Source organism: Pezoporus flaviventris, unplaced genomic scaffold (assembly GCF_033815535.1).
Source record: "Pezoporus flaviventris isolate CSIRO_AGI_PZ_B2104156 unplaced genomic scaffold, CSIRO_AGI_Pfla_v1 ptg000001l, whole genome shotgun sequence".
NCBI classification, from domain to species: domain Eukaryota; kingdom Metazoa; phylum Chordata; class Aves; order Psittaciformes; family Psittacidae; genus Pezoporus; species Pezoporus flaviventris.
The window spans coordinates 60,823,858-60,835,341 of NW_026892549.1; the positions used below are offsets into that span (position 1 = coordinate 60,823,858).

Below are 11,484 nucleotides of genomic sequence, written 5' to 3' on the forward strand. Positions count from 1 at the left end.
ATATATATACAATATACTGTATATTAATTATAGATTAATGGTAAGGTAATTCTACCTCTTATAAAGAATTTTGTCATGTACTTTGTTATAAATAGTTTTCCTTGATAAAATATTGTTTAATTTTGAAATGTAGATATATAGACATACAGCTAAGTGACAATAAAATGCCTTTATCATCCAGCCTCCTTGTTTCTTGGCGTTTCTTACATTAGATATTTTGATGCTAACCAATAAAATTGGATATCTAATAGAAAAGCAGCTCTTCAAAATGACCTTCCTTCTTCTAAAGCATGTAATGTATTTTTAAGTATCACAGTATGCTAGAGATTGGAAGGGAGCTCAAAAGATCATCTAGTCCAATCCCTCTGCTGGAGCAGGAACACCTAGATAATGTTACACAGGAATGCGTCCAGGCGGGTTTTGAATGTGTCCAGGGAAGGAGACTCCACAACCTCCCTGGGCAGCCTGTTCCAGTGTTCCGTCACCCTCACTGAGAAGAAGTTTCTTCTCAAGTTTAAGTGGAACTTCTTGTGTTCCAGTTTGTACCCATTACCCCTTGTCCTATCATTGTTTGCCACTGAGTAGAGCCTGGCTCCATCCTCGTGACACTCCCCCTTTATATATTTATAGACACTTATAAGGTCACCCCTCAGTCTCCTCTTCTCTAATATAGAGACCCAGCTCCCTCAGTCTTTCCTCATAAGGGAGATGCTCCACTCCCTTAATCATCTTTGTTGCCCTGTGCTGGACTCTCTCCAGCAGGTCCCTGTCCTTCTTGAACTGAGGGGCCCAGAACTGGACACAATATTCCAGATGGGGTCTCACCAGGGCAGAGTAGAGGGGAAGGAGGACCTCTCTCGACCTACTAACCACCCCCCTTCTAATACACCCCAGGATGACATTGGCCTTCTTGGCCACAAGGGCACAGTGTTGACTCATGGTCATCCTGTCGTCCACTAGGACCCCCAGGTCCCTCTCCCCTATGCTGCTCTCTAACAGGTCGTTCCCCAACCTATACTGGAACCTGGGGTTGTTCCTGCCCAGATGCAGGACTCTACACTTTCCCTTGTTATATTTCATCAAGTTATTCCCTGCCCAACTCTCCAGCCTGTCCAGGTCTCGCTGGATGGCAGCACAGCCTTCTGGCGTGTCAGCCACTCCTCCCAGCTTAGTGTCATCAGCAAACTTGCTGATAGTACACTCAATTCCCTCACCTAAATCATTGATGAATATATTAAATAATACTGGTCCCAGTACTGACCCTTGAGGCACTCCACTAGTTACAGGCCTCCAACTAGACTCGGCCCCATAGACTACAACTCTGGCTTCTCTCCTTCAGCCAGTTCGCAGTCCACCTCACTACCTGATCATCCAGTCCACACTTCCTCAATTTAGCGGTGAGGATGCTGTGGGAGACTGTGTCAAATGCTTTGCTGAAGTCAAGGTAGACCACATCCACCGCTCTGCCATCATGCATCCACCGTGTTATTTCCTCATAAAAGGCTAAGAGATTGGTCAAGCATGATTTCCCCTTGGTGAAGCCATGTTGACTGCCCCTCATAACCCTCTTATCCTTGATATGCCTTAAGATGGCCCCAAGGATAAGGTGTTCCATCACTTTCCCAGGGATGGAGGCGAGGCTGACCGGTCTATAGTTACCTGGGTCCTCCTTCTTGCCCTTTTTGAAGACTGGAGTGACATTTGCTTTCCTCCAGTCCTCAGGCACCTCTCCTGTTTCCCAAGACTTGGTAAAGATGATGGAGAGTGGTCTAGCAATGACTTCCGCCAGTTCCCTCAGCACCTGCGGGTGCATCCCATCTGGACCCATGGATTTATGGATGTCCAGATTGCTCAACTGATCTCTAACCCATTCCTCATCGACTAAGGCAAACCGCTCCGTCGACCTGACTTCATCTAAGGTCTCAGGGGTACAGGGCTCTTCAGGACTGCCTGCAGCAGAGTAGACAGAGACAAAGAAGGCATTCAGTAACTCTGCCATCTCTGTATCTTCTGTCACCAGGGCACCCATCCCGTTCATCAGTGGGCCTACATTGCCTCTCATGTTAGTTTTGTCTGCCATGTATTTGAAAAAGCTCTTTTTGCTGTCCTTGACCCTTCTCACCAGGTTTAATTCTAAGGAGGCCTTAGTCATCCTAGCTGCCTTCCTACATCCTCTAGCAGCAGCCTTATATTCCTCCCAAGTGGCCAGCCCCTCCTTCCATGAGGAGCTGTAAACTCTCCTCTTCCACTTGAGCATACCCAGCAATTCCCTATTTAGCCACGCAGGTCTCCTGGCCCTCTTCCTTGACTTCCTACGTGTTGGGATGCTCCGATCTTGAGCTCAGAAAAAGCAATCCTTGAATGCCAACCAACTGTCTTGGGCCCCTTTACCTTCAAACAGTCTTGCCCATGGGATTTCCCCTAGCAATTGCTTGAAAACGCCAAAAAGTAAGGTGACATTGCACAAAGTCATTAGTATGATGGGTATCTTTTATAACATCTCTAGCTAACCTTGTACTTGCTTTGTATAACATCAAGTATTTAATCAACGTGTTGACAGTATGATGTAAAGGTTGCATTTGAAAATACCGTAACTTAAAAGCTGTGTCTGAATTGAGGAAGCTCTTTTTTCCTGGACAAGGACGCCTGTTAAAGGTGTACTATACCTTGTCTTTTGCAGATGTAAAAGGTTTCTTAGTCTCACAAACAGCAGAGTCTTTGTCTGTAAAAACCTAAAACATCATGCTTTCATTAGCTTCTTATCCTTCCTTTCAATTAAAAACTAGTCACAAATGGTGCTAACATGGTTTAACTGTGCTGCTGATTATCAGCACATTTGTGTGTCACGTGATTATTTATCCAGGGTGCTTAATATTCCTGTTGGCTAAGTCTGTACCGCAGTGGATGATGTGGGCAGTATGGAACTGTTACACAGCCACTCTAAAGGAATGGCAAAGCCAGGGACAGAGCTTTGGAAGTTGCCCAGATTCTGATGGAAGTCTCATCTAAAAACACAATAAATGCTTTTGCCACTACACTCAGAAAATTAATGGATGGTGTTTTGGATGTGCAGAGTAAATACAAAAGGCAGCTAAATAAGAAGTTTCCAGTACATAGGAATTAACCTCTCCCCTAGGTTTTTTTTCTACATTTTCTATACAAAATACATAAATGCCAGCTAATGTACAACATATTTTTTGTTTTTAAAAATGAAAGATAAATATAGCCAATATTCTATTACAGTCTGCTTCCTAACAACAGCAACAAATCTAGGGACAGTGAAAGGTCAGGGAGGTCTTTAGAACCTTGTAGCTTTTAAGAAATACCCTGGAATTTGGTTCTCTGTTTATCCTCTGTTCCCTTCTCCTTGAACTTTTACTATTTCTGTTGCCCCATACATAAATGTATCTTCTTGTTCTGGGAGTGCAAGCACAGGAGATCATTAAAACAGGTTTGATAAACAGTCAAGGATGGGTTAAATAGATCTAGAGGTTTCACTGGGCCTGTGATTCCATGGCCTTATGAAGCTGTTAATCATCTCTTTAAAGTATGCCTTATGAAGCTTTTTGGTTGGGGAGAGATTTCTTGTTACAGATTTAGAGAATATTTTTCAATTACAGTACTGCAGAAAGAGGAGGATTTGAGTTTCTATAATAACTGTTCTCTACTGACAGCTAAACAATGAAAGGCCTCAAAAGGTTTGACACTTGATTAGATCTACACTGTAAAGTGCAGCAGGCAAAAAGTATGGTAATTAAGGGCCTGATCAAGTAAATCACTCAGGTATGTCTTTAACCTGGAGTACATGAGCAACCTAATTAATTAAAGAAGAACGTAGGTATTCTTGTTGGTAACAAATGCATGTTTGGATCAATAGTCCTGTCAATTGCAAACACGAGCCTGTCAAACGAAAGATGTGCTGTGTTGCAAAAAATTAATCTGTTAACCCACATTAATTAACTCCAGTATCTTAAAGAATGTCTATTGTAACTATAATTATTTCCTAATAGATTATTGGGTGTTGTCATTTGTTAGCACCGTGAGTTTAACAAAGATACCTTTAGTCAATATACAGATCATACCTTACCAGCCAGGAGCATTCATTTCTGTAGCCTACATATAACCCACCTGTAAAAGCACTTTATCTCCTACAGTCACCACAAAATTAAGCAGCATTCCTCTTCTGGGAAGCTTTTCTGAGAGGAAATATTAAGTTCTTTTACTTGCTTTCTTATTAAGTCTTGTGCAGGGTAAGGACAGCTAACATTCCGTTACTGTTTGAATAAAGTACCATTGAGTTCCTGAGAGAATCCAACTACAAACTCTTGTCTATTTGGGAAAGAAGTGTTACGTCCGGCTTTTCACACAGCTTTTAGTCCATGCAACCACCTGCCAGTCACCTCTGCTGGGACTTGTGCTCTGAATCAATTCTGGTATGAGACCGTTTCAAACACCGCACTATTTCTGTTTTATCTGTGTTCTTACTGGCACCTCCAGCAGGATCTCCTGTGGGCTGAGCCAGGCTGTTTAATCAAGAAATACTGAATATTTAGGCTGAGTACCAGCTTCCTCAAATAAGGAATTTTGTCTTACCAAGGATCTGTGCATCTGTTGTGTTTGAATGATTTAATTTGGAAAGTATATTGTTTAGACCAGTTCTAAAATTAAGCTTGCAGAAGCATAGTGCACTTTCTCTTAAAAAAGTGTCAGAAATAAAACCAATTTAAGGGAAGTATCTCGCAGAGGATTTTCTCCAGTAAATAAATCGTGTTTCAGACAGAAGTGACTGATACTGGTTTGAAAGCCTGCTGCAAATGAAAGTTGTGTAAATGGCTTTGAACCAGGAAACTGGTAACGCGAAGGGAAGAGTCAGACTGTGTAGATGCAGTATTTCTGGAGCATGACAGGGTTTGGTTTTTTTTTTTTCTTTTTTTTTTTTTCTTCTTGATTTAACAAGTTGAAAATCTGCTGAATAATTCATGAAGAGTGGAAGGGCTGAATCTTCCTGGAATGATATACAGTGTACGTAGCGTGGCACAGGAGAAACTGCAAAGCTTTGTATCAGTTGCTACCGTTTCTGCTGCTGATTGCAAGGTGCTGCTGCTCTTCACATTTTCACAGCTCCAGAAGCCTCAGCCGTGCTCTGGTCTGCTCACAGCCATCCGCTCTCTATGGACCCACCTTCGCTACCTACACGCTGTGGGATCTCATAGTACTGCGTGCCTTGGACACTGCCATTCTCTCACTGCGCACTGTGTGTTCTGGACCTTGCAGCCCGTATGACTGGAACATGCCTTAAGAGTCCCTCAGCTGCACATCCTCCCTTGTGCTTGGTGGGGGACTCCTGCAGCAGGATCTTCTGACCCAGACCAGGATGGGATTTACAGGGAGAAGCCAAAACTGAGCTGCATTCAGCGAGATGCCCAACGCCTCTTCCTGGAGTGCCAGCTCGCCTCTGCTGCTGCTCTGGGAGGACTCCTCTGGGACCCGCATCTTCCTCTCGCTGCTCTACGCAGTCTTGGCTATCTCGGGGACCTTATCCAATGTGATGGTCATCTATTTGGTCTTCTCCTTCAAGAAGCTGCAGACAACCAGCAATGCCTTCATCGTGAACGGCTGCGCGGCAGACCTGAGCGTGTGCGCCCTGTGGATGCCCCAGGAGGCTGTGCTGGGGCTGCTGCCGCCCAACTCCTCCTCCCTTCGCTCCGCAGAGTACCGGCTGCTGCGAGGGGGGCTCCTGGGCCTCGGCCTCACCGTGTCCCTCGCCTCTCACCTGCTGGTGGCCTTCAACAGGTACGTGCTCATCACCAAGCTGCCCAGCGTGTACCAGGCCCTCTACCAGCGGAGGCACACGGGCTGCATGATCGGGCTCTCCTGGGCCCTCGCCCTGCTCCTGGTCCCGCTGCTGCCCGGGCTCTGGACGCCAGGCTCTGCCCAGCAGCCGCAGCTGCGGCAGACGGACGGCAGCTCCCGCTACACCGCGCTGCTCCTCGCCCTGGCCGTGCTGGGCCAGACAGCGCTGCTGTTACACTGCTACCTCGGCATCGTGCGGCGGGTGCGGGGCAGTGCCAAGCGGGTCAGCGTCCTCAACTTCCACCTCCTGCACCAGCTGCCCTTCCCCGCCGCGCCGCCGCCGCCCCGCCGCTCCCAGCGCCGCCTCAGCAGCGTCTCCGTCCTGCTGCTGTGCTGCGTGTTCCTGCTGGGCACGCAGCCGCTGGTCTGGGTCAGCCTCCTGGGCTTCTTTCTGCGCCCGGCGCCGCCAGCGCTGCAGGCCGCCAGCTGGCTGCTGCTCTGCGCCCTCTCGGCCCTCAACCCACTGCTCTACACGTGGCGCAGCGAGGAGTTCCGCCGGGCGGCCCGATCCGTCCTGCCCCGCGCCGACGGGCCCGCTGCCGCACCGCGGCCCGCCTCGGCCGCCGCCGGCCCCGCCGCCGCACCGCCCTGCCCGCAGCTGCCCAGGCGGCGAGGCACGGGGGGCAGCGCCAGCGGCAGCGCAGCGCCGCGCTGAGGGGCAGCGCCGGGCGGGAACAGCCGCGTCCCCTCAGCCCGCTCCCCGCCCGCGGCCACCTCACGGCGGGGAGAAAGCAGTCCGCCGCGCCCCCCGTCAGGCGCGGAGCCCGGCACCGCTCCGCGCTTCGGACGTTCTCCTGTTGCTACTCTGGCCTCTCTCCTCCCTCTTTGGCCGCGCTGGCACGAAGCCCGAGGCTCCGAGGCTGAGGTGCGGGTTTCCCGCCGCCCGCTCCCCTCAGCTCCGCTTCCGGGTGCCGGCCAGGACTCCAGCCAGAAGCGGTGGATTTAGAAAGCTGGGATAACTGGTAAATATGGCAACCTACGTCACTGTTATGCTTTAAACTGTCGTTATGCTTTAAAGATGTCGATATGAGGCAGGCACACAGACAGCTCTTTTTGAGACTTCATAAAATCTGTGTAATCCGTTCAGATTCTGAGGTAATGATTTGAAAAAGTACTTTTGAAGGACTGGCAAGCGTCCCTTTGCACACACAAAGTAATAAATCCACCAGGAACTGCTTCCTTTCTCCTGTTACCTATCTCTATGTTCCATGCAAGACCCTCCTTCAGCTTTCCCTGGCAAACCTCCACACGATGCTGTCTGTGGAAACTGTTAAAAACACGTACACCTTTGTGGTGATGTTCTGGATATTTTAGTTTGAAGGCTATATAAGGCCTGTTTTGACAAAGGCCTCTCTTTGCCTATGGCTCTGCACTTGATAAAACACAATGCAATATGGAGAGCAGTGTTGTCCATCCAGCCTTGTCGCCTGTGTGGTTACAGCTTGTTCTGTTTCTGTTAAATGCATTATTGCTCAAGTGCGGTTTCCCAGCCTCCGCTAAATATAAACTAGCAGGTCCATTGGGAAAAGTGGTGAGGGAAACAGACTGCAGTGGTGAGCCTCGTTCCCCCCAGGAAAGGCCCCAAAATCCTTCCGTTTCCTTCTCTGTTGCTTGACCACCTCCTTCTTCTCCGGCACAGCTGGTCTCTGGTGGTGATACTTGGCACTCTGCCTTTTGGCACAAAAGACTGGGAGAAGGTGGTTGTTTTCTGAGTCCGTGGGCATCCATAAGCAGTATCACCTGAACTGTGCCATCATGAGAAGAATGGACCTACAGGAACATAGCAAGGTTCTTCACAACCAGAATATGTTGCATTGGGTGACAGGTATAAATGTGAGCTTGGCAGCTCTCGTGAGGGTATCTGAATGATGGGACTATAAGAAGGAAGAGACAAGCATGATGGGTGTAACATAAAAGGCCCTCTGGCCATATTTTATCATGCTCCACACTTTGCTTGCCTTAGCTGGTGGGGTTTGCTTTAAGGGAATTGCTTTAAGAGAGAGGGAAGAGTTTAATTCTTTCCCTGCTAGGCACCTGTGATGCAATGCTGTATCTAAAAGCCCCATACCAAAACTTATTTTTCTATATAAAAGCGTAAGGCATCGCCACAGAAAAGATTCTTCTTGACGTCAGGATTTGACAAAGACAAGGAACAGAGGCTTCAAAAGGAACATGAAATCATCTTGACATCCTGAAAATGTATCGACATCTTAAAAATCACATTAGCCACTTGCAAGGACCTGTTTCCCAGAGTCTGAGGCTTACAGAGAGCTTCTTCCTCCACCGTGGAGATAGTGTGAGAGCCAGTGTGCCACCAGCATCAGAAAGGTGGAGAGGTTTAGCAGGAAAACATGAACAAGAAGATATGCAAGGTTTATTTTTATCAACACTGTGCACATATCCTGGAGAGTGGAGGAGCCACTGTATCCTTGTTGGAATCTCTTATCCTAATCCCAGCAACTGTGCTTTTGTGCAGCAGATGGAGAAGGAAAACTGTTCCAACCACACCTATACTAGTTCTGGAAAATACTCTGGATCACTGCTGAAGTAGAGCAAACTCCAGGGCCACCAAGGGGTAAGACCCTGTTCTACTTTGGAGCATTTGTTCAGTGTGGAGCAAAAGGACACACATCACCACTTTCCACTGTGGCTGAAGGAATTGAAGACACTTGGTAACAGTACTGGGCTCAGCAGCAGAAGAAAAAGCTTTAAAATAAAAAAATCACGTGTCATCCCCCTGGTTTTGACTGTGGAACGTGTTAGTCTGGAGTTAAAGCAATAACCTGTTTCAGAATTCAGTGTCCAAACATCAGCTAACTGGAATTTCTGGGCTTCTTCCCATGTCAAATAGCATGCAAGTGAAATGCCTGTATTTTATATAGACTACGTTTTAAATGCAAGCCTGTATACAGAATGCTCTCATTTACAAAAACCTAAGTCAGCTATCCTTCTGCTATGCATTAATTCCAGAGAAAGCTGGAAATCCTATGGAAAGTTTGATGTAATTACATCTGACTGTAAATCTTTGACTGTTTTAATATACTCAGGTGACCTAAATAGCATTACGCAGAAAAGAACTTTAATTTAAAGTAATTAAAAAAAGAGTAATTGTCTCAAGATCAGTTTCTTAGAGAAATTACTGCTCAGAAAAGTCCTGTATGCCTTGTTCTACAGCCATATTCTTTGTATTTCCACATTGTAAATACTCCATGGTAAATTGCAATGGAAGCTCAGCTTAGCTTAACTTCTGGCTCTGTGGTACTGCTTCTTGGTTGAGAAAATTGATCTGACTCAGTTTTTGGCATCTATGCTTTACTTTTACAGCTGGTTCGTATGTGTCCTTCTAGTTTAATGGTGACTTTTCTTCAGTATGAATTTCTGTCACACTCAAACAGCTGATTAAGAGCTGCTGGGGCTGTGCTGCCAATTGTCCTTTAAAATGTCTGAGCCAGTTTTTCAAGAGGTTTAAATGAAGGTGATGGGAAAACCTGTTAGCAATTCAAGGGAGGTTTGCTTGAATTGAATTGCTTCTTTGATCTGGTGGTGTGCCAAGCCAGTTGTCTGAGCAGTCTGAGACTGCCCTTCCTAGAGTGGCTGTTCAGCTGGCTTCACATACATTAGATAGATCTCATTCAAGTGCTGGATTTATTACACAGTGGTGCAGGTCAGCCACATTGTTCATGTGCAATAGGTGCCTATTCCTTTGCTTTTTTCTCAGGGCTTCTGGAAACAAGAGCAGCTAGGAGTTAGTAATAGGCTGAATAGCCAGTCGTACTGATGTGGCTTGAAAACAGCCATTTGGTGTATTATGGTGGCCTAAGTAAATCTACACATCAGTTTGTAGGTTTGCCTGTGCAGAAACACGTGTGGGACCTGCTTTTTAAAGGTGACATTGTGATGCCTCAGAGTAACACCCTAAGGCAGAAACACGGTTAGCCCCCCTTGCAGAGGGGCTTCATAAACTTATTCGGATTAAACCTTTTTGAAGTTAACCTTAATTTAAGACAGTCATCAAAAGCCATTGGGCTGCTCTGTGGGAGCTGTACAGGTAGCTGTAATAGTATGAGCCTTCACCAAAACTGGGCAATCATTGCCCTTAACAAAGGTACATAAAAATGTACAGGCAGCAAAGTGAAGCTTAAAAACCTAAGAAAGCAGGACAGGGGCACTAACAGTGGGATGCTGAGTAACAACGCAGAGAGAAGTTTGAAAGCCAAAAGAGGCCTGGGATTATTATGAAATTCACCATCTCCAATTCTTTGATTCTTTATAAATGTGGGGAAACAGAATTCTATGCTTTTCCTAATAAACAAATCCATGTGATTGTATTCTCAAGTTCTTCTTTTATCAAAGCATTCCATACAGCAGCATATTTCCTTAACCTCTGGAATCCAAAAGGACTAAAGGTGCATGTGTGGCATCAGCATTCTTCTGGAGCATGGCTGGACGTGGAGGTAGGCTACCCCTGAGCTACCCTCCCCGCTCCGCCAGCAGCACGCTCTGAACCTTTCTTTTTTCCTAACTACCAAATTGATGCTATTTTTAAAAAAAACCCACATACAGATTATTTTCAAATGAAGACGTTTGAGTGTAGCATTTCATTAAAGAAAAAAGTGACAACATATACTTTAGCTTTCTATTTCATCTTAAATCACATAACCAGATTATTGCAGTATTCTTTAAATTCAGAAGTCCCTTTCCCAAATAGCAGCGAAAATAGCTTTCCTCGTGACTGTTTAACTTCTAAGAAAGCTACCTTTTTTTTTTCTCTTTTATGTCAATCCTTCCCATGCACTGTCATCATTTTACCAGGGTAATAGTCTATTTTCTTGCCTTCTTTTTCCTTTTCTTCAGTATTTTCTGTAATTTCCTTCCCTAAAAGTACTTGATTCTGCTGACCAGGGAATGACTTCTTGAGCAGTGTCAGGCTGGGGAGATGATTGTAAACTGAGACTGAAGAACTGAGGGACAAATCCCACATACTTAAATATCTACTTAAGACTGAGTAGGTTTTGAAGGTGGGTTTTTCCCTGTGTAGAGTAACGGACAGGTTCTGTGTCTGTATTCACAGGTGCTTGTATTTGATTAAGGCTATGTAAAAAACCAGGAGTAATACAGAAAAAAGTCACAAACAGTTTGAAGGCTGGAGAAAACTACTTATCAAAAGTGACCTCATTACCAAATACACACTCTTATGCAAGTATCCAAACCAGTCTGCTACCATAAAGGTGATTTAATGATCTCTTCTGGCTTAGCAAACATGACCTTAAAGGAAAATAGCTCTGATTTAAGAGTGTGTGCCACCTCTTTAGTTTATTGTCGATGAACTCAATATGGCAAGACTTCCTGTTCAGTCTGCCCTATACTTATTCCAGGCATATTCATAGAATCATGGAATAGTTTGTGTTGGAGGGGACCTTAAAGCTCCTCCAGTTCCAACCCCCCGCCACGGGCAGGGGCACCTTCCACTAGAGCAGGTTGCTCCAAGCCCCATCCAACCTGGCCTTGAACACTGTCAGGGATGGGGCAGCTGTAGCTTCTCTGGGCACCCTGTGCCAGCGCCTCAGCACCCTCACAGGAAGAGCTTCTGCCTAAGAGCTCATCTTAGTCTCCCCTCTGGCAGGTTAAAGC

General features: G+C 46.1%; 1 protein-coding gene and 1 long non-coding RNA gene across 2 annotated transcripts in view; both read left to right on the forward strand.

Moving 5' to 3' along the window:
• The first annotated feature begins 4,635 nt into the window (after positions 1-4,635).
• On the forward strand, positions 4,636-6,508 carry GPR88 (G protein-coupled receptor 88). Its single transcript, XM_061460884.1, has one exon. The coding sequence runs from the start codon at positions 5,420-5,422 to the stop codon at positions 6,506-6,508; it is 1,089 nt and encodes a 362-aa protein (XP_061316868.1). The 5' UTR covers positions 4,636-5,419.
• Positions 6,509-6,600: 92 nt separating this feature from the next.
• LOC133273026 (uncharacterized) overlaps positions 6,601-11,484 on the forward strand; it is a 32,178-nt gene continuing 27,294 nt past the window's right edge. Inside the window, exon 1 of the long non-coding RNA XR_009744634.1 lies at positions 6,601-9,739. This is a non-coding gene — a long non-coding RNA (uncharacterized LOC133273026). The remainder of the gene's footprint in view (positions 9,740-11,484) is intronic.